General features: G+C 36.5%; 2 protein-coding genes across 3 annotated transcripts in view; one reads left to right on the forward strand and one right to left on the reverse strand.

Moving 5' to 3' along the window:
• LOC117327777 (testis-expressed protein 11-like) overlaps window positions 1-12,465 on the reverse strand; it is a 28,791-nt gene extending 16,326 nt beyond the window's left edge. For both annotated transcript variants that reach the window (XM_033884950.1, XM_033884951.1), the window contains exons 1-14: window positions 12,319-12,465; window positions 11,897-12,039; window positions 10,540-10,624; window positions 10,146-10,225; window positions 9,881-9,911; window positions 9,434-9,483; window positions 8,889-9,017; window positions 8,540-8,620; window positions 7,419-7,556; window positions 6,868-6,963; window positions 5,833-5,914; window positions 5,544-5,625; window positions 4,640-4,791; window positions 929-1,014 (exon numbers count right to left, since the gene is read on the reverse strand). In XM_033884950.1, the coding sequence (XP_033740841.1) occupies window positions 929-1,014; window positions 4,640-4,791; window positions 5,544-5,625; window positions 5,833-5,914; window positions 6,868-6,963; window positions 7,419-7,556; window positions 8,540-8,620; window positions 8,889-9,017; window positions 9,434-9,483; window positions 9,881-9,911; window positions 10,146-10,225; window positions 10,540-10,624; window positions 11,897-12,039; window positions 12,319-12,358 (1,275 nt within the window). In that variant the 5' untranslated portion in view covers window positions 12,359-12,465. The remainder of the gene's footprint in view (window positions 1-928; window positions 1,015-4,639; window positions 4,792-5,543; window positions 5,626-5,832; window positions 5,915-6,867; window positions 6,964-7,418; window positions 7,557-8,539; window positions 8,621-8,888; window positions 9,018-9,433; window positions 9,484-9,880; window positions 9,912-10,145; window positions 10,226-10,539; window positions 10,625-11,896; window positions 12,040-12,318) is intronic.
• An 80-nt stretch (window positions 12,466-12,545) lies between these two features.
• Window positions 12,546-23,030, forward strand: LOC117327778. The gene is made up of 8 exons (XM_033884952.1): window positions 12,546-12,679; window positions 13,355-13,601; window positions 13,728-14,093; window positions 14,382-14,487; window positions 14,603-14,727; window positions 20,366-20,501; window positions 20,847-20,877; window positions 22,231-23,030. Exons 1-8 carry the CDS (start codon window positions 12,546-12,548, stop codon window positions 22,319-22,321), a joined length of 1,236 nt encoding a protein of 411 aa, XP_033740843.1. The 3' UTR covers window positions 22,322-23,030.
• Window positions 23,031-23,525: the final 495 nt, after the last annotated feature.

The raw sequence follows: 23,525 nt of genomic DNA on the forward strand, positions 1-23,525 counted from the left end.
TGATGACAGGTTTGATACAAGGTTACCAGCCAAGTATTGATGACAGCTTTGATAGAAGGTAACCAGCCAAGTATTGATGACAGCTTTGATAGAAGGTAACCAGCCAGGTATTGATGGTAGGTTTGATACAGGGCAACCAGCCAGGTATTGATGGTAGGTTTGATACAAGGCAACCAGCCAAGTATTGATGATATGTTTGATACAAGGCAACCAGCCAAGTATTAATGATATGTTTGATACAGGGCAACCAGCCAGGTATTGATGGTAGGTTTGATACAGGGCAACCAGCCAAGTATTGATGACAGCTTTGATAGAAGGTAACCAGCCAGGTATTGATGGTAGGTTTGATACAGGGCAACCAGCCAGGTATTGATGGTATGTTGGATACAAGGTGCCCAGCCAAGTATCGATGATAGATTTGATACAAGGTACCCAGCCAAGTATCGATGATAGATTTGATACAAGGTAACCGGCCAAGTACTGATGGTAAGTTTGATACAGGGCAACCAGCCAAGCATTGATGGTAAATATTTGATACAATGTAACTTGCCAAGCATTGATGACAGGTCTGATACAAACCAACCAAACATTGATGGTAAGTTTGATTCAAGGTAACCAACCAAGTATTGATGGTTAGTTTGATACAGGGTAACCAGCCAAGTATTGATGACAGGTTTGATACCAGGTAACCACAAACCATGATAGGTTGTAGTCAATGGTTGGTGAAAAGTAACAGATAGACCTCAATCTTGAGTTATCACTCTTTCATTGATAATAGGCTTGAATCAGAAAAAAGAATCTGTTAAGGAGAGGTGATTAAACATTCAAGACAGGTGATCAAGCAAAAGTTGATCCTAATGGATAACAGAATATAAGACAGACCAATCAAAGCAAGAGTATTAGGGTAAAGGAACCAGAGCTGACATACCTCAAACGCTACAGCTGCCTGCTCCCACAGTGTCAGGTGAAACCTTTTCTTCACTGTGGCATCTAAAGGCTTTCCAGTATTGTGAGCTTAAATGTCAATTTTAAATGTGGACATTTATTTTACATATAATCAAACTGTGACCAATTAAAGGTATATACAGTACCAAATACTATTGCATGAACTTTATTCTTATCATTATGCCCCTAATTCTAAAAAATATCAAATGGTTACATCTTCTAAAGAAAATAATCTTTTTGCAGATTTTTCTTCAAGAGAAACAAATGTATAATTATCAATGAACCAGAACTTTCTTACCTTTTAACAATGAAAAGACATACTAAAGTGTTACCCTTACCTGTACATACAGTAAGTGATGTGTGGTATAGTATAGTGTTACCCTTACCTGTATGACTGTACATACAGTAGGTGATGTGTGGTATAGTATAGTGTTACCCTTACCTGTACATACAGTAGGTGATGTGTGGTATAGTATAGTGTTACCCTTACCTGTACATACAGTAGGTGATGTGTGGTATAGTGTTATCCTTACCTGTACATACAGTAGGTGATGTGTGGTATAGTGTTACCCTTACCTGTACATACAGTAGGTGATGTGTGGTATAGTGTTATCCTTACCTGTACATACAGTAGGTGATGTGTGGTATAGTATAGTGTTACCCTTACCTGTACATACAGTAGGTGATGTGTGGTATAGTGTTACCCTTACCTGTACATACAGTAGGTGATGTGTGGTATAGTATAGTGTTACCCTTACCTGTACATACAGTAGGTGATGTGTGGTATAGTATAGTGTTACCCTTACCTGTACATACAGGTGATGTGTGGTATAGTATAGTGTTACCCTTACCTGTACATATAGTAGGTGATGTGTGGTATAGTATAGTGTTACCCTTACCTGTACATACAGTAGGTGATGTGTGGTATAGTATAGTGTTACCCTTACCTGTACATACAGTAGGTGATGTGTGGTATAGTATAGTGTTACCCTTACCTGTACATACAGTAGGTGATGTGTGGTATAGTATAGTGTTACCCTTACCTGTACATACAGTAGGTGATGTGTGGTATAGTATAGTGTTACCCTTATCTGTACATACAGTAGGTGATGTGTGGTATAGTGTTACCCTTACCTGTACATACAGTAGGTGATGTGTGGTATAGTATAGTGTTACCCTTACCTGTACATACAGTAGGTGATGTGTGGTATAGTATAGTGTTACCCTTACCTGTACATACAGTAGGTGATGTGTGGTATAGTATAGTGTTACCCTTACCTGTACATACAGTAGGTGATGTGTGGTATAGTATAGTGTTACCCTTACCTGTACATACAGTAGGTGATGTGTGGTATAGTATAGTGTTACCCTTACCTGTACATACAGTAGGTGATGTGTGGTATAGTATAGTGTTACCCTTACCTGTACATACAGTAGGTGATGTGTGGTATAGTATAGTGTTACCCTTACCTGTACATACAGTAGGTGATGTGTGGTATAGTATAGTGTTACCCTTACCTGTACATACAGTAGGTGATGTGTGGTATAGTATAGTGTTACCCTTACCTGTACATACAGTAGGTGATGTGTGGTATAGTATAGTGTTACCCTTACCTGTACATACAGTAGGTGATGTGTGGTATAGTATAGTGTTACCCTTACCTGTACATACAGTAGGTGATGTGTGGTATAGTATAGTGTTACCCTTACCTGTACATACAGTAGGTGATGTGTGGTATAGTATAGTGTTACCCTTACCTGTACATACAGTAGGTGATGTGTGGTATAGTATAGTGTTACCCTTACCTGTACATACAGTAGGTGATGTGTGGTATAGTATAGTGTTACCCTTACCTGTACATACAGTAGGTGATGTGTGGTATAGAATAGTGTTACCCTTACCTGTACATACAGTAGGTGATGTGTGGTATAGTATAGTGTTACCCTTACCTGTACATACAGTAGGTGATGTGTGGTATAGTATAGTGTTACCCTTATCTGTACATACAGTAGGTGATGTGTGGTATAGTGTTACCCTTACCTGTACATACAGTAGGTGATGTGTGGTATAGTATAGTGTTACCCTTACCTGTACATACAGTGGGTTATGTGTGGTATAGTATAGTGTTACCCTTACCTGTACGTACAGTAGGTGATGTGTGGTATAGTATAGTGTTACCCTTACCTGTACATACAGTAGGTGATGTGTGGTATAGTATAGTGTTACCCTTACCTGTACATACAGTAGGTGATTTGTGGTATAGTATAGTGTAACTGTTATCCTTAACTGTCCAGTTTTATAAGCACATATTTAGCAGTACATGAAGTTCAAAATATCGTACATATAACTATGTTATCCCTCGGTCATCATCATATAACATTTTAGGTTCTGGTCAAGTTTTTCTTAGAGTCACCAAGTTTAAATAAGAGGCCTGAATGGTCACCAGAGTTGATATATTTCAAGTCCGTCTTTGGCACCACCCATCAACCCTTTTGGTCACATAAGACCCCCAGGGTAATGAAATGGACAATTTTGGTAAAGCATCTATGAAGAGTATTTCATTCTTTCATATCTAGGTCTTGAGAAAAAAAATTGATTTCAGTCAATTCACCCCTTTTTGGCCCTGTTCATTAGCTTCTTTGGGTCAGTCTGGGGGCAACACGTGGATACCATCAAACTGACATTCCATATTGATGATTCTAACCAAGTTTGTTCCCAACAATGCTGAAAAATGTGATTTCCCTATATAAACTGTAGTAAATTTATCCCATCTCCAGGGGAAATGTATAGGGACGTGAAATTCACGATTTTGACAAAGCACCTTAAGATCCTTAAATCTTGAAAGAGTATTCCATTCTATGATATCTTGGCCTAGAGAAGAAGATTTTAAGCATTTCAGTCAATTTAACTCCTTTTTGCCCCACACCTCATGTTCATTGGGGTGGGGACCATATAATTCCCAATTTTGGGCAACCATTGTCCATGGAATTTCTGCAGAATTGCATTGAAATTGGTCCTGGGTTTGCAAGGAAGTCGGAAATGTAAATTATTTAATGGACTGTCAACGGAGGACAAAGGACAATCAAAATTTGAGACTTTGTCTCCGGTGGCCTTAAAATAAATAAATTTACAAGACAATGAATACAAGATGACATGTTCAATTTCAAATACATAAGTGAAGATATGTTTACAGCTTATATCATTTAGATCACGAGTATCAAGATCATATTGCATTTCTTCAGGAAATATAATATCCAATCAAATTCTTTTGAGGACAAGATACATGTACATATATAATGTCTATAATTTATTGATTGATTTTGTTTCACTTTGACTGGAGGGAGATCCTTCATAATGAGGAAAACAAGGAGAGTTAATTCCAAACCACTATATCACTAGACTGTATCTGTTGACAATAACAAACAGCCTGGATTGATGTAAGAGGGTTTTCTGACAAGATTAAGTACCACAGTGATTGATGTCTCTGTGCAGATCAACTTCTTGCCTGACCACAGTTTGGATAGAACATTCTTCTAACACTGCAGACATCATGAAAAGTCTAATTTTGGATTAAATCCATGTCCAGAGACAGACACCCCCACCTACCATGTGTTTAGTCTCCATGATCATCAATGTCAGTATGATTCACAGCTTCAGGAGACAACATGGTAGATCAATAATTAAAACCCTTACCAGTGATAGATTCCTCCACAAAGTTTTTGGCTTCCTTGATCTTTCCCATCTGTATGAGTAACTCCAGTTGGCTGACAATTATCCGTCCTATATCAGGAGACTTTTCGAAGGCCTTCAACAAAGTCTTAGTAACATCCATAGCAATTCCAGTCCTGATCAAAAATATTTTAATACTATCTACACAATTGCTTTTACACAAGACCATTATTTTATCAGGTATGTATTCAACATTATATATACATTAATTGCACTTATGCAAAATCATTATGAAATAAATAACAGAAAGATTCCTTGCTATCTTGAGACGTCTTGTTTTTATAGTAAAATTATTTACTTTCATTCAAGAGTAAATTAGAAAGCCAGTTGCATGAATTATTTGGAGAACTGGCACTGACAAATTGATGAATTACAAATGATCAATTGGAAACAAATCAGATTAGAGGTATTTAAGAGGGATTATCAAGAGAAACACCAACACTTTGATACATTTCTGGGACAGGGATGGTGAAAGGAGAGGTCAAAATTGTGAATAAGGAGCGGTCAAGTCCCTTCAATACATACATGTTATGTTGAGAGTCTAGCTGAGAGGTCAAGCCCCTTCAATACATACATGTTATGTTGAGAGACTAGCTGAGAGGTCAAGTCCCTTCAATGCATACCTGTTATGTTGAGAGACTAGCTGAGAGGTCAAGTCCCTTCAATACATACCTGTTATGTTGAGAGTCTAGCTGAGAGGTCAAGTCCCTTCAATACATACCTGTTATGTTGAGAGACTAGCTGAGAGGTCAAGTCCCTTCAATACATACCTGTTATGTTGAGAGACTAGCTGAGAGGTCAAGTCCCTTCAATACATACCTGTTATGTTGAGAGACTAGCTGAGAGGTCAAGTCCCTTCAATACATACCTGTTATGTTGAGAGACTAGCTGTATAACATTCATTCCAAGGTCAACCGTTATATCAGATTGATGCAGAATGTCTCCAATGGCTGCAACCAGTAACATTCATGAAATGGTCTGAAGTATTTTTTTTACATACTTAACAAGTAATGAATCAGAAAATGACAGACTTATTACACAATTATAAACAATTCAACATGATGAAAAAGGTACTAAGCTATGTATATTAATTATGTTGAAAATGTAGGATGATTCAAATTGTTAACTCTGGATGCTTGATATAATGAATGCTCTACCTTTCTCTATGGCTCCATCTTCTTCACCAATAAAAAGTAGCACTCGCAGATTTAAATAAAAGCCAGCGGGGTGTGGATGTTCCTCAAAAAATCAAAACAGCTATAAATATTGTTTTTGAAATTGTTACGTAACCAACAATGATTCATTTTAACGCAGCTGAAAAACACTATACCATTTCAATCAAATGAAATAAGCGAAATGCTGTCACATGTATGCTACCAATCTGTGAAAATAAGATGGCAGGATCCATACAAAATTACGTGGATATTTCTACAATATTTCTTATTGGTAAATTAAGGTAAAATATCAGATTAACATTATACAAAAAAAATAATTAGTCAAATTATTATATTTATAATATAACAAGATTAGCAATATACAAATACAAATTCTTATAGCTACACTACTTCAAGATTTACATTATATATATACAAATTATTATATCTATAATATTTCAAGGTTAACAGTATACCAAAAAACAAATTATCAAAATTACAAGATTAACATTATACAAATACAAATAATTTTAATTACTAAGTCTATAATATTTTAGTGTAAATTGAAAATGCTTTAATATCAAATTTATTTCCAACGTTTCATTGTCAGAGGTTTGTAGAGTAGCTACCAAACATTATTTTATTACTTACAAGTTATTTATTTTGGTACATTTTGGGCTAAATATAGGTCGCTTCCCCTAATGAAATTTTGTTGTATTTTCCCAATTTCATGTTGACATTTTCCCCAATCAGAAATTGTTTATTGAAGTGTTCCTGTTTATATGTAAAATAGTTTAGCAGAAGGTATTTCACATAAAGTTTTTACAAGCTCAGCATATATGGAAAATAGCAAATCAAAAGTTTATTTTAAGAGCTGTAAATTTAGCAGTCTTTAAAACAATGTAAATTAGAATATCATGAGCTTTCCTTTAAACAACTAGCAAAATCATATAGATTCACATGAGGTATGGCTTTGGAAATTTGACTTATGAAGAAATCCATCAGATGATGCCCTACAACAATAGTACCTATACCTACTGTGTTGGCCAGTGTCACTGCATTCAAGGCTTTCTGACAATGCTCTTTGGCGTTCCATTCCAGGTAGGCATTGGCTAGTAACCTCAATGTACGTGCCTGAAATCAAGGATCATTTAAGATGCATATGCTGAAATCATAAGTATTTTATTACAATGTATTGTAAATGTGATTAAGATTTTTTAATAACAAATTTAGCTTAATCTTATAATGAATCTGACAATTAAGTTCTCATGTTTTTTAATTTTGTTACAGAGATGTTCTGGGATTGCATGGAAAACAACAATAACATTCTTCAGCCAGAACACCAGTAAGTCTCTTAATTATGACCCCATAATATGCTTGCATGGTTATTTAAAAAAAGGTTATTTTTCTTATAGGTATACCTTCCAAACATCAATGTTTAAAGCAGAAAATAACCATGTAATATTTCTGAGGAAATCTCCAGGAATGAACATGTGGTTTAAAGAAGATGGATGGGCCTACTATAACATTGTTCAGAGCACCAGATTACCTATTAATTGTATCAGTGAAGGACGTGATGCAGATCTTACCTGATTTCGGGATCCAATAGTTTGTCGACCTTTGCCTAATTCAAAGCTCTCTCTCAGCCATGTGACACCTTGTTCATACTTTTTTTGCTGGTACATGTCCACTCCAAAGTTATAACACAACATAGAAAGGTAGCTACCCTGAAACAGACATAGAATATAGTCTAAAGGCTATTTGTTTCCATCTTCATAAGTAGTGAAGCTCATTTCATTCTGATGTTGATTGTAATGTTTTGAATGTAATCATCTAAGTAACTAATCAAATTTAACTATAAACTAACTAACTTTAAACTAACTTTTAATCATGTGCCACACAGAAAATTTTCTAAATCTATTCTTTGAAAATTGACTTTCAGGAATAAATTATAATATATTTCAATGAAGCTCCCACACCAACATAAAGGTACAAACATGATTGATAGCCTAGTTTAATGGTGTTTTTGGTGTATGTGTAATATTGATGAATTGATAATTAGGAGACTGCAATAGCTCATTCGGTCAGAGCACTGGCCACATTAACTCAGGTGAAGATCTGGTGACATGATATGTACATTCTGCATAAAAAGTACCTGGATACTTTTTATACACCTACCAAAACGTATAAAACATAAAAAGTAGCCCCTTAACCAAAAAGCTTCAATTTTAACTATTTCAGTTTGAAATAATGAAGATATGAATAGATGACAAGGGGTGATATTTATATGCTTCTGACTCCACCCCACCAAATCCCCACTCGAGGACCCTTTATATGCATACAAAAGACATAGTTAGTTATGAGATGTCTTTTATATGCATTTGAAGGGTTCCCTATGTTATCAATAAGTCATATTTGAAGGTGGGGGACAAAAAAAATAACCTGGTTGGGGGGATAAGTTGCAAGATGTCCTTTATGAACTATATTGTTCAGTGATAGCCACCAACTACTACAAGGAGAACCTGCCTCAAAATGACCTTGGCTGTTCACAGGGCAATAAAACCAGCAAACAAACAAACAAAAAATAAACAAAAACATAATGATAATTAAAGAATTCAGATTTTTTATATTTTGACTGGTAAGTCAGACTAAGACTAACCTTCCAGGAAAAACTCTGTTGTAATTTCAGTTGATAGTAATTAGTACAAACCTCTCTTGGAAAGTTTGGCAACATTTCCTTTGCAAGCAGTACAAGATCTAGTGCCTTCTGTTGGTCTTGTTGAGCTAGGGCCTAACACAATACAGGAAATCCACACAAGCCATGTAGCATCCAATAAATTTCATTGCATAACAAAGACAAAATACACAAACATTGAGATCTAATAAAAAGAAACAATTTTGTGTGGTATTGCTGCTCTGAAAAATCAAAATATTTTGATAATTAGTCATTCATCTGTTTCTTTACTATTTATAATTCTACTCATTGCTTCTGCTTTGTAAAAAGGAACTTCAGTATATCCTGTATTACAAACATTGTCCCTGTTCCTGGATCTACTCACGGCTTCTGCTTTGTAACACAGGAGTTTAAACATGTCCTGTAGAACTTCTGTGTTCTGTTTATCCACCACATCAGCAGCAACACCATCATTCTTTCTTTCAACAACAGCTCTCTGTACTGTGGCTACAAACTAAATGAATTGACAAATATACTTAATACAAGTTAAAATATATATGAATAAAATCATGAACATATCAACAAATAATATTTCAATCAAATAAAAAAACAAAACCTCAGATTTCCCTACAAATATTTTAAATCATGTTTGAAAACTGATACTTTGGGAATTATTTTGTGACTATAACACAATGTTGCATCATTTTTTTCTTTATATCTTTCAGAGAATGTGTAACAGAGAGTTATCTCTAGGTAGGCAATACATATGTACATATAAAGACATACTTGATCAATGAGGCCCAAATAAGTTTTTTGTTCAATTTTGTTTGGACTGTGTAACAGATAAAGTAACTACCACGGTACTTGAACAGCCCAGTAAAAAAGTAGATATGGCCCATCTGTGAGGACTTACAGGTTAAAAACACTTACCTGGTCTGTGAGAAGGAACACCTGATCAGCTCTCACAGGTTCTTTGCTATCTATGGAATATATAAAATCATCCTATAGGGACCTTTAACTCATCATTAACTTTCAAACATATGTATTCTGGTCAAAGGGAGAAAAAGGACAAATTTTCTGTAAATAAAAAACTATTTTAATGTGATAATTACTGTGTATTGTACATACCTACATAATTAGTAGAGTGAATTACATTTTTAATTACACTGTAATGCAATCACACGAAGTGTAAAAGTCATAAATCAGTAATAACATGTTTGAAAGTACCATTAACTCAATATATCATGTAAAACGATCAGAGATTAAGCAATTTTTGACATGTTACATATGAGGCAGGTGCATTCATACATTATGAATGTCCATACATTGCAGTTACTCATACACAACTGTACAATGAATATACAACATTACACTAACCTAGCCATGCTCGGCCCGCCTTCATACCCATCTGAAATACAAGAGCAAGTGATCATATTCATGCATGCATTTATTTCTCTTACATAACTTTTAAGTGTAAAACACATGACTTAATCATTAAGTACATGATTCATTTCTATCAACATGAAATGATCTTCCCATGATTGACCATACATTATTAAATTTTCGTCATGCGTTGCTACAGCAATATCCAGATGACTAGTAACACCAAGGGCTTCATTTATTAAGAGTGAAAACTCATTACCACTATTTTCTTTTTCCATGTATTTTCATTGTATTCAGCAGGAGTCGAACAATCCACTAAAAGAAAGGCAATGTGTCTCACTGTGGAAAATGAAAATACAAAACTCAAAAGACAGGTGAATACAAAAAGAAAAGCAATGTTCCTCCGTGGAAACCAACTACAAAAAATCTTACTTTTAAGCAATCCATGCTTTAGAATCCATTAAATTTACCTAAATTAGGTCCACTTTTTGCTTCATTTTAATTTTGAAAAAAACATTGCTTAATAATACAGTGATACAATCTAACTTCATTTTATATCTATTAATGTATTTTCATCTTGTTAACATATATTGTATAGGCATAGAAGATGGCAGTAATTTGTAATTAAATCTAGTAGTCGAATTAATACTTACATTTTGCATTTACTAAAACTGGAGTTGAGTCTTTGATTTTCAGAGCAACAGCTATGTTCCAAAGATTAACAGCATGTGTTTCTAACTAGGAAAAGAAATGGAAGACACATTCTGTAACAAATGTCCGTATTTTAAAAACAGATATGTGTTCAGTAGCAGAACCAATGGTTCCTGATGGCCATGACACATGTACATATACAATGTTTATTGTTTGGAGGTTTCTGTCTGGGTCTGGTCTTTGCATTTAGACCCACACTGTAAAGTGACTTGCCCACTACTTCCAGTTTTGGCCTGAAGCCTCTAGCTTTTTGAAAATAAATTATGAAAACAAGTTGATAATAGTACAATATAGTCTAATTAAAATCAGATCTCTTATTCGGCTTTGTTTTATGTACTTTGTTCATCTAGCATACCATATAGAAGTTCTGTTTCAAAGTTAAAACCCAAAAGTATATGCACGAGACCCTAGGGCTATACAACTATCCATGGGTATATTTAGTTTGGCATCAAATGCAATAGGAAAGGAAAATTAAAACCAATAACCTGGCCTAGTTTCATCAATGTTTCCTTACCTTTGTTATAGAAAGCAGTAATGAAAAATACCCTGCCCCTGTCAACACCGGGCTTTGAACTAGCGACCTTTCACTCTTAAGGCAAACATCCTACCACTAAGCTGAAGGGAAATTATAGCTAGTCTCAGCTAGTAAGGTGACCTTATACTACTTTTACACTAATCCCTCCTTCACAAAGTCTTCGCCCCATGAAGACAACCACAATGTAGGTTCTATAGTTCCAAGGAAGCCTCTAGATCGCAATCTCCTATAGCTTTCATTTGGAGTGGTCAAAGGCATCAAATCTGTAATAGGAAGGAGCAATGGAAAATACCCCACTCTCTGCATTTGATTTTTCTTTATATTTTTTTAAAATATGGGGAAAAAAGAGCAGAAATATGAGTCCAAATATTCCCATCTGTAATTTCTATGGTGGAAATATGGAAATTTAAGGTACAGGCTGTGCTCCTCTTTATTTTGAATAGGTGGATTGTACTAACTCTTGGCTAGTTAAGTTGCAACCCAAAAGACATACCGTATACTTCCTTCTGTGGCTATTTTTAGCTGGTCTCCAGATGCAGTGCAAGAAAAAATTGAAATGACCAGACCATGACCAGGAGTTTAAACCCAGCTGGACAGATGCACTATTAAAGCTACCCAAACACCAGTGTTCAGACCAGCCAGTTCTGCAGCACATATATATATATCATGGTCACACAATATATTATATATATATATAGTTTTAAGTGTTTCTAAGATTGTTTTGGTTGACATCTTTGATATTATTTTGGTCATTTAAAACTTACTACTGAGACAAAAGCTCTCTGCTCCTGTGACATACAAGTGGACTCCACATGCAGATCAGATACAAGAGACATAACTCTGTCAATTTGTTCAAGCCATTGCTTATTGGTTCCATTATCAACTCTGCATATTTCTTTTAATAATGCTGAAAAAGAAAGTATTTGTCTACAACTCACATCTAGTTTATCTAATTTCCATCTTCTTGAGATCAACATTTTACTTCAAATCCATTTATTAGGATTATAATAAATCATCTAACGACGACTTCATACAAACTTTAAGGAGCTTTTAATGTGGTTAGACCATATTAGGGAAAATGTCAATATTTAATGCAAAATAATAAATGGACGGCACATAGAGCTACTGTTAGAATGTTATCCCCGAAAATGTGACAGGAGAGCAGACAGTTGCGCTTGGAACATACCTTGTATCTGTGCAATAGAAATTTGGAGTTCTGTATTCATAGTCCTTAACAAATCTAATTGATTACGATAATGCAACGTGTAAATGCGATCTCAGTTGACAACTTGACAAACCAAACCAGTAACAGGAAATCGTCCGTTTACATTTTCCCGCGCCTGCGTACACGACGGAGACAACATCATCGATGTCTTTCGGGTGTTTGCCTTGAAGCCGTGGATCAATACATTTATGAAGCAACTTATCGACGTCAAGTTGTCATTCTTAAAAAGTTTACAGCCGCCAAACAGAAAACTCGAACACGAAGCACGTGCTTGCCTTTCGTTTGAAGCAATGCCGATTGCGAATGACAAAGAAATCAAAAGGTACAGGATCTTTTCCCACGACAAAGAGACAAGTCTTTGTTTGACATACAAATAGGCCTTATTCTCTCACAGTTTTCACTTTTAGACTTTTACAAAGGAGTGCAGAATGCTGAAGCTACATAGATTAAAAATTATTCCACAGACCATCCAATATTAGAATCATTAATGATCTAGTTGTCCAGAACGGTTCTGCTCTTGATATATCTTTTCGAATGAGTAGGGGTTTGTCTTTTTAAGTTCATTCTCTAAAAGGAATGTGACGTCTGGCGTTCGGTCCATAACAGCTAAAAGTAGGAATTATGTCCTTGAAATATTTTTTTTCTTATTCCATTTAAATGAAAAGGAGAAACGATTTCAGTACTTATAAATATAGTCTAAGTCAAATAGGTGCTACACAATAATTTCGAAATATATTCTCTACAGTGTTGTTTACATAATTCATTTCCTGCTTATCATTCAGTCATATTGCATTATATTTTTCTACAAAGTATGTCTCCTACAAATATTTAATCATTGAATGAAAATGATAGATTTATCTCTTACTTATAATAGCTGTGTATAGTTTGATATGTCCCATTTTTGGTGATTGTGTAAATCAGGTGAATGCATTGTGGTGTGCAATTTACTGAATGTTTTGAGATGGTAGATTGAAAGATGTTATCTTTTGACTTATAGTATCTTTCAAGACATAACATCAGATGAAATGGTGTCCGAAGCCAGCTTAGGATCTGAAGCACTCCTGCCGAAAGGTCCTGTTTTGCTTCCATCTGCCGCATCGTCTGATGTTCATTCCAAGCCACGTGTGAGACGCAGAAGTCGCGAGGCTGGTTTCACACCAAGGTCATCAGACAAAAGTCGAAATAATGTAGAAAATTATCTTGCCCCAACAACACGAAACATAGTATATGAGTTATCTTCAATGGTAAGTTAGACACGTATTTCGAATATACATATTATGTATTTATCATATTTTATATCAAACATTTATATCAAACACATACGCTTTTTACTTATTTTTACTTTTTCGGTTTTATGTGCTACTTGATAGCTTGATCAATCCTCGGATTTCCATGCAGACAACAAAATGACTGATCAGACACAAACACTTTATGGACACCCGACGACAGGATGTTTTGGTACAGAGGTTTGCCGTCATCCAAGATCTAATCTCGGACATCATATGGGAAATGTTATTGATGAACATAGTATGACAGGGATGGACTCTGAGCAGACAGAAAAACTGGCTCAAACTATTAGCACTAGTTCTCAAACCAGCTATGATACAAGAATGGACCATATTACTCGCGAATCTGGTCAGTTTTCAACTGAATCCGAAAGTGAGCGAGATCTGGGATTTTCCAGTCACAGCACCAGTAGCAGCTGTCAGTTTGAAACAAGTCCTACAGAGCAAGAGGTACTATTAAAGCTAAAGTAACTTCAAATAGAACTTGTCATCTAGAACTCGCACACACTTTATTAGAATGTACAGTTGTAATTGTATAATCATTATATATCTATAATATTTTGTATAGATGTTCTTTAAAAATGGATTATTTTCCTGACAACGATGCTCAATATCAAGGAGCGAGTTCCTTCTTGTGTGGTTTGAAAAGTGTTTCATTTTTATTAGAAGTTGATATTGACAACGGAGTATGTATAATATTAGTTACTGAGACATTTAAATTCATTTACAATCTACAAGCAAGTCGATGGCTCCTGGAATAATTTTCCTATCGACTGGTCAGATGCAGAAGCAGATATTTGTCAGCACGGAAACAACAAAATTGACGACCTCATTTACCATTTTGGTGAGTAACAAGCTAATCACTGACTTTATTCCGTGAGAGCAACACGAAGACTGTGATTAATAACATGCTTTATTTTTTAAAATCCATTTGAACTAGATTCAACGCTCTTTTGCAGATAAGTTTTTTCGTGGACAGATAGAAAATAAATTTACTGAGATGGGAGATTTTATACACTCTTTGATGACAGAGCAGCAGACACATGTGAGATACATAGTCAACACGGCGGTTACCACCAGTCAGGTAACGAAGTTTTAATATACCAGTGTTATAATTTGTATGCATATTAATATCCTATATGCTGATGCATACGGAACAACGTAAAAATTGTGAAAATTGTCTGTAACAAACTTATATGTGGTATACAATTAGACGCATCATCCGCTAGCTCGTCTGTCGGGGTTTTTTTTTGGGGGGGGGGGGGGGGGGGGGGGCATGTCTCGTGTATTGTATATTCTTTTAACCTATTCCCTATGTCTTGGGAGGATGGACTGTCGCATGCTCTTGCTGGGTCTATTGCCCCACTTTCTACAGAGTTGTATCGGAAGCTGGGGTACAATTAATTGATGGCTTGTGATATCTTCTACGATTATTGTCAGTGCTCTGTAAAATGACTTTTGTGTTAATTTCAAGATAATAAAAAGCGTTTTGTAACGCTAATGCAGTCACGCAAATGTGTAGAGTACATTTTCCACATTATGTGACTTGTTCCGGTGTCATATGGAAAGAGTTTTCTTGGTTTCTTGGTAGTTTCAGCATTGTCTAACGACAATATCCAAACGAACCATTCGCTATACTTCAGGGGTTACGATATCTGTCGTTTGCTGCACCAAAAGTGATGGTAAACCTCGAGGTAAAGGGTGTGATATCAGTACTGAGAGATGAGCATTCTATATAATATATATTGGTTAAGAAAATAAGCAAATACAAGTTATTATTTTTTCTATGGCAATAATCGTTTTTTAACAAAACATTTTTATATAAAATTATTATACAAGAATTAACACAAAATAATAAAATAAGTTTTCTCGCATATCAGAATCTTGCGGCTGATTTGTGTGTATTTGTATATTGTTCGCAGGTTAAAATACAACGCACTTGCAAGAATGATATTGGTACCTAACTTCCCTTCTGGTTTCTATATTGTCGGTCGATTTTCCTAAATTTCATTCCGAATTTCCACAACGTCTGTCAATTTTCTCAAATTTCCTCCTGGGGTTCCACGCTGTCGGTCAATTTTCCTACCTTCCATTCCGAATTTGCACGCTGTCTGTATATTTTCTTAAATTCCATTCCGAATTTCCACACGTCGCTCGAATTTCCTAACATTCTTCTTTCTGTGTTACAACTGTATGGTGTCCCTAGAATTACTGTAGTGTCCTTGAAGGACGAAACAGCTGAATAGTGTCCCAACCATCAATGAGGTGTCCTAGAAAGACGAAACAACTGTATGGTGTCCCCAGCATCACTTAAGTGTCCTAGAAGGACAAAACAACTGTATGGTGTCCCCAGCAACACTGAAGTGTCCTAGAAGGACGAAACAGCTGTATGGTGTCCCCAGCATCACTAAAGTGTCCTAGAAGGACAAAACAACTGTATGGTGTCCCCAGCAACACTGAAGTGTCCTAGAAGGACAAAACAACTGTATGGTGTCCCCAGCAACACTGAAGTGTCCTAGAAGGACGAAACAGCTGTATGGTGTCCCCAGCATCACTAAAGTGTCCTAGAAGGACGAAACAACTATGTCCCCAGCATCACTTAAGTGTCCTAGAAGGACAAAACAACTGTATGGTGTCCCCAGCATCACTTAAGTGTCTTAGAAGGACGAAACAACTGTATGGTGTCCCCAGCATCACTTAAGTGTCTTAGAAGGACGAAACAACTGTATGGTGTCCCCAGCAACATTGAAGTGTCATAGAAGGACGAAACAGCTGTATGGTGTCCCCAGCAACACTAAAGTGTCCTAGAAGGACGAAACAACTATGTCACCAGCATCACTGAAGTGTCCTAGAAAGACGAAACAACTGTATGGTGTCCCCAGCATCACTGAAGTGTCCTAGAAAGACGAAACAACTGTATGGTGTCCCTAGTATCACTGATGAGTCCTGGAAGAACGAAATAGCTGTATCCTAGCATCATTGATGAGTCCTAGAAGGACGAAACCCAAGCATCACTGACGTGTCCTAGAAAGACGAAACAGCTGTATGGTGTCCCTAATATTACTGAAGTGTCATAGAAGGACGAAACAGCTTTATGGTGTCCCTGGTATCACTGAAATATCCTAGAAGGACGAAACAACTGTATGGTGTCCCTAGCATTACTGAAGTGTCCTAGAAGGACGAAACAACTGTATGGTGTCCCTAATATTACTGAAGTGTCCTAGAAGGACGAAACAGGTGTATGGTGTCCCTAGCATCACTGATGAGTCCTGGAATGACGAAACAACTATGTCACCAGCATCACTGAAGTGTCCTAGAAGGACGAAACAACTGTATGGTGTCCCTAGTATCACTGATGAGTCCTGGAAGAACGAAATAGCTGTATCCTAGCATCATTGATGAGTCCTAGAAGGACGAAACCCAAGCATCACTGACGTGTCCTAGAAGGACGAAACAGCTGTATGGTGTCCCTAATATTACTGAAGTGTCTTAGAAGGACGAAACAGCTGTCTTCTTTTCTGTTCCGCGTTGCTGGTCTGACTTCTTCCTCTTACGCTTTTTGGCACTTTCCGTGAGATAACTTTCATGCCCCCGTTGTTTACGTCCGCCATGTTGCTTCTTTCTCAACTTATACGCATGCGCAGTATCAGGTTACGAGCGGTTTTTATGAATTAGATCGAGACCGCAATGTTTACATTCTTTATTTTTTAGATATCTGTCATAAATAGTTGCAGTGACTTTTAACTTTTGTAATTAACAGAAAGTGTTAGTTTTGTAATATACTCATAGAAAAAATAAGGTTTTATATAATTTTCTCATAGTGTTTTCTAACCATATAGTCCCTTTAAAGTTCGTTATCTTCCACAAATCAATCCTTCCTGATGATATACAATGTAGTTGACTTTTTGATTCCTCCAGGAACATGTCACAATGATATAAAGGGATAACTCATGTCATAGTATGGAACGCCAGAGCTGTCTTAGGTGATCAAATATGATTATATTCGGTGGTTATGTCTTTATATGATGTAGTTATACATTATATGCGGTGTTTTTTACTTTATATTCGGTGGTTTTGTCTTTATATAAGGTAGACACATCCTTATATTCGGTAGATACGTCTTTATATTCGGTAGACATATTCTTATATTCGGTAGATATGTCTTTATATTCGGTAGACATTTCCTTATATTCGGTAGATATATCCTTATATTCGGTAGTTATGTCCTTATATTCGGTAGATATGTCTTTATATTCGGTAGACATGTCCTTATATGCAGTGCGTTTCCCTTTATATTCGGTAGTTAAAATGAAACTTTATATTTGGTGCAAACTTTCTTATATGCTGTGCAAACTTCCTTATATGCGGTGCAAACTTCCTTATATGCTGTGCAAACTTCTTTATACTATGTGCAAACGTCTGTATGATGATGACCAAACCCGGAACTTTTTGGGCGGATGAATCCTACAACGACACCGTACAGAGAAGCGTCAAAGCAATCCAGACTCAAGAAACTCCAAACAAAATCTTGCTTGAAGATTTGAAACATGGTATATACTCATGAAATACTAGAGTTTCCTTAGCTGTATAACTATTTTGAAGAAAAGTTATTTTTCATTGTTGTTTAAAGGGGTATGACGCATATCGGCATGTTTCGACCTAACGGACACCGTTTTCAAAATCAAAAAAAAATAAATGTTAAAAACTGAGTTTATGAATACAAACCATAAATCTATAACAAATAAAGATTCTTATTTGCGAATAAGGTGCGATCCCTCCGCACTTTTACGTTGTTAGTAGCATATGAAATGTGGCAGTAGAATAATGATGTCATTATGCAGTGCACATGTCCAGGGGCGTAGCGTCCATTAGAATAAAAGCCCGGGCTTACACATAAAAAAATCCTGCCTTTATGTTATGGTCCAACATTTCAAGAAGCCTTCGAAAAAAATTATGATTATTACTTCAAAGTTTTGATTTAATATTATAACCAAATTATTGATAATACCAGAAAATGTACCACTGTGTGCTATATATTATAAAATATAGGTCTAGAGCATTCAGGAATAGCTATCACATCGTCTTTATACTGTCACCCCCTGTTTCCGGTTGTATAATGTTGAAAAGTGTATTCAAAATGAAGAAGGCTTCAAAAATGTGCCCAGGGTCGAAACATTTTTCAAACCCAAGGAAGAAGAACCAGCGACTAAAAAGTTAAACCAGTCTGCTGATAGCTCATTTCCTTGCCCAAGTAACGTACCACAAACACATGACAAAATCGGACCTACGTGTTCCAACAAAAAATTATCCCAGAAAGGCCCAAATAACCTAGACATGGGATTTCTTACCCAAATTGAAAATGTCTTTTATTTAGACAGACAATTGTCTTTTTTCTAAACTATAGAAACAAATGTAGTTCAGTATAATTTAGAATTACGTAAACATATTTTGAAATTACTATCTCGGAAATCAATTTCAAACCCTCATAAATTTTTTAATTCATTTTCCGTCGGGGGGCTTCGCCTCCCAACCCCCTGATCCCCCACCAGGGCTCTGCCCTAGGCCCCACACCCCTCGCCTGGGCTTACACATTTTTGTTGGCCTAGCTACGCCCCTGGTATTATTGTCATCACGTATATATGTGATAATCTGGAATCCGACAATACAAAATGAAGACAATGCTTGTCACATCAGGACAAATAATAAGAATTTCAGCCGATATACGTATAGATGTAATACATTGTGTTTACATGTTGTTGGTTTTTTTTTTAATGGGGGATGTATAATTTACAGTCTATATGTATTGGATTAGGCCCTAATATTGGCCTAGTTTGTAGCATATTTTGCAGATGCGTTGTGTCATTATTTTAAATTAACATCCTCCCTCTCCCCTCCCCCCTCTCCCAAAAAAAAATTATAGAAAAAAAATCTGAAAATGTGGTACATGTTCTTAGACTGTTATTCTCATGTCCCTGTGTTTCCTTCTTGATTAACGGCGAGTCAGGTGATTATAGCTGTGCTCTTCTAAGGCTTTGCCTTAATTCATATTATTTCATGATTATATACCATGTTTCAAATCTTCAAGGAAGATTTTGTTTGGAGTTTCTTGAGTCTGGATTGCTTTGACGCTTCTCTGTACGGTGTCGTTGTAGGATTCATCAGCCCAAAAAGTTCCGGGTTTGGTCATCATCATACAGACGTTTGCACATAGTATAAAGAAGTTTGCACAGCATATAAGGAAGTTTGCTTCGCATATAAGGAAGTTTGCACAGCATATAAGGAAGTTTGCGCCGAATATAAAGTTTCATTTTAACTACCGAATATAAAGGGAAACGCGCTGCATATAAGGACATATCTACCGAATATAAGGACATATCTACAGAATATAAGGACATAAATACCGAATATAAAGACGTATCTACCGAATATAAGGATGTGTCTACCTCATATAAAGACATAACCACCGAATATAAAGTAAAAAGCACCGCATATAATGGTATAACTACATCATATAAAGACATAACCACCGAATATAATCATATTTGATCACCTAAGACAGCTCTGGCGTTACAATGTCCATTCAATATTACTCCATGTTGTGGACGCCTTTATACATAGGTTCGTTCTTGGTTACACATCCCCAGAGGAACTAACTTATCTGCATCATCACATCATAATTTGGTGGATAGAAATTTTTGTATGTAGTATTTTGCGTTTTTCAGACTTTGACATCGTTTGAAAAGGATACAACCCTGGGATCTCCTATCCGAAAACTGACCCGTCTTTCTAGTAGTCAAGAAGTACCGGGCAGTCCAACAGTTATGTCACCTGTCGCAGAAAATGTAGATTTGTCTAAAGGTCAGTATGTAAATCAAATTCTGTAGAGTTAGGAGAAATAACGTGTCTAAAGATGAAACGACAGTTAATTAATGAGACAATCCGATTTGTGTTCCACTCAGCATATCGAAAGTTAGATGGAAATATGAGGTTTTGTATCATCAGACATTTGTTATCAAAGGTGTTACACACGCTCATTAGTCAAAATCGATTATGACTTCGTATGTATATAAATGATGTCATAATTGATCTTTGACTAATGAGCGTGCGTAACACCTTTGATATGATGCTTCTCCGTATTTCACATAAAGAAACCCATGTGTAAACAATAAACAGCATTATGTTTGAGTGCCATTCCTGTTTCAGGTCCGAGGACAACACACAAGTCTATACAAGTGTAAGTAGTGATTCGTGTTTTATGAGGTCACCTGAGACGAAGTCTCACTTGACCTATTGTGATCGTCTTTTGTCCGGCGGCGTCCGTCGTCCGTCGTGCGTCGTAAACCATTTTCATTTTCAACTTCTTCTCAATTACCAACAGGCTCAGAGACCTGATATTGGCTCTGTAGCATGATGTGATGAAGGACTACCAAGTTTCTTCAAATGGATGACCCTGATCTTCATTCAAGGTCACAGGGGTCAAATATACTGAAATCTTTGAACGACTTCTTCTTGATAACCAAAAGGCCCAGAGACCTGATATTATATCTGTAGCATACTGGGATGAAGAACTAGCAGGTTTCTTCAAATGGATGACATTTATCTTCATTCAAGGTCACAGGGGTCAAATATGCTAAAAATCTTCTTGATAACCAAAAGGCCCAGAGACCCAATATTAGGTATGAAGCATGCTGGGATAAGGCCTACCTGAGTTTGATCAAATCGATGACCTTGACCTTTATGCAAGGTCACAGGGTCAAATATACAAAAATCTTTGAACAACTTTTTCTTGATAACCAAAGGACCCAGAGACCCAATATTATGTATTTAGCATGCTGGGATGAAAGGCTACAAAGTTTGTTCAAATGGATGACCTTGACCTTGACTTCGTTCAAGGTCACATTGGGGCAAATGTGCTAAAATATATCAAAACTCAGGTGACCGTTAAGGCCCATGGGCCTCTGGTTCTCTACTGCATCCCTATTGTCCCAGCGTGACTGTTATCTAGTCACTTGTTACTGCCTCGGTTTGAAAGAAAAAAAACAGCTCAACAGAGCATATGACTAGTTATGTCATCTCGATTTCTATTGGAGCCACGGAGAAAGTGTGAACGCTTTATATAAAGTATTCCATAACAATAAACTTGGCCACTGCTACCACCATTTTGTCTTTTGACCTTGAGAAGAAGGAAACGGTTTCTGGGGCGTACATACTGTGCTATTTCATTTTAGACAATCAAAATTCTCGGGGACGTCTTGTGATTGGTTTATTTGACATATCACTTGATATTTAACTTCCATCAAGCGGTAACCGTACGCATGCCAAGATTTCATAAAACAAATATTACAGCGTGTCAGATGTATGGATGTCATAAAGAACAATTAACAAGGACGATAAATGGGTATGAATTAATGAATGATAACGCCAGTACTGAGATACCTTACCGCGTTCAATGTGTAATTATAGATCAGTTTAGTTTTGTATTCGCATGTTAAATTCGACAGTCCAGTTTCATTCATAAATAACTTCATTCATTCAAACATGCAATTTGGTAAACGTTTTTCTGAATTTGTATTTTTCCTATGGGCAGAGAAGATAAAAGGGAAAGATTGCTACTAAGGATCCTGTCAACATCCTGTGCAGTAGGATGTGTGTTACTTCGTCCAGAGTTCCACGCGTGAGTCTTGACCACGCTCTCTTATGTGGAAGGCTTGACCCCGTCCTGTGTTGTGGAGATGCGTTTCGTGGACATTGACATTTCTGAATGTGGGTTGTACTGTGACCGGATTTAACACATGAAAAGTCCCGACCAACTACAGTGCTAGTACTAAGTTTCTTCCCGGATGCCGTGAACACTATTGACGATTCTATATGAGGTTCTGATGTGTTAGGGTGGTAGGACTTTAATACGGGGAAAAGCCCCGGCGTGTTCCTACGTCAGTTCATTCCGTGAATTAGAAAATCCTACCTGTAGATCTAACTTATGACATGGAAATGAAGTAAATGGAATCCTGACATGCATTTCAAGTTTACATGGGGTCAAACATTGTCAAACTACGTACAATAGTATTGTTATATTATGAAGCGAACATCTTTGCACTGCCACCATTGTACAGCGAAATATCTGTCAAACTTTTTACTGGAGTGATCTCCCCTTTATCACGAAGGTCGTTTGCGCGTCGTTTATAAAAAAATACATAGTTGAATCGCATTACTGCTACAGTGTAGCAAGGCGTTTGTCTTACGGTTAAAAACTAAATAACGAATATACCTCCAAAATAAAAACTGTTCATTATTTCAGCCCTAACAGAACAACACGGAGAGACTTGTATCGGGGTAACAGCTGCACATTATGAACTGTTCGAATCTGAATTTGAAAATACACAGTATTCCTTTTATACTGTTCATTATCAACAATTTAGTATTTAGTGCCTCTTATTTATAATTCTTATCAATTGATTGTACAGAACAAGACTGACCATCGCTAGTCTAGTACACAGGGACTTGGCACGAATTTCCCACCGTATTATATGATGTATATGATATGGACCGTGGTTTGAGAATTCGTGCCAGGTCCCTGTGACACAGAGGCACTGTCCAGATTCTGACCTTCCTTGTTCTCTTTCCTGTACTGAGAAACTCTCGATAGGGAGTCGCAAAAGTACACCAAATCCAAATGTAATTAGCTTCATTTAGTTAGATAAGTGATAAAGTGACACTTGTATCTGTGAGAGCTCGCCACCACAGCTGTTAGTGCCACACGTAGTAGGTTCACTGATTAGCCCTGGTAACGATTGAGGCTTGAAATCAATTACACCGGTAACTTGTATGTGTAAACAGTAGACATCTAGATGCAACCTAGAATTATGACTTTTGTTAAACATT

Source organism: Pecten maximus, chromosome 5, assembly GCF_902652985.1.
Source record: "Pecten maximus chromosome 5, xPecMax1.1, whole genome shotgun sequence".
In the NCBI taxonomy this organism is placed as follows: domain Eukaryota; kingdom Metazoa; phylum Mollusca; class Bivalvia; order Pectinida; family Pectinidae; genus Pecten; species Pecten maximus.

What these genes read in the sequence shown, in the direction of transcription:
- LOC117327778 (XM_033884952.1), top strand. Translation starts at nt 12,546, where the DNA reads ATGAAGCAACTTATCGACGTCAAGTTGTCATTCTTAAAAAGTTTACAG. An exon ending in TATATGAGTTATCTTCAATG is followed by an intron (nt 13,602 to 13,727) that starts GTAAGTTAGACA and finishes GCTACTTGATAG; the next exon opens with CTTGATCAATCCTCGGATTT. An exon ending in CAAGTCCTACAGAGCAAGAG is followed by an intron (nt 14,094 to 14,381) that starts GTACTATTAAAG and finishes ACAATCTACAAG; the next exon opens with CAAGTCGATGGCTCCTGGAA.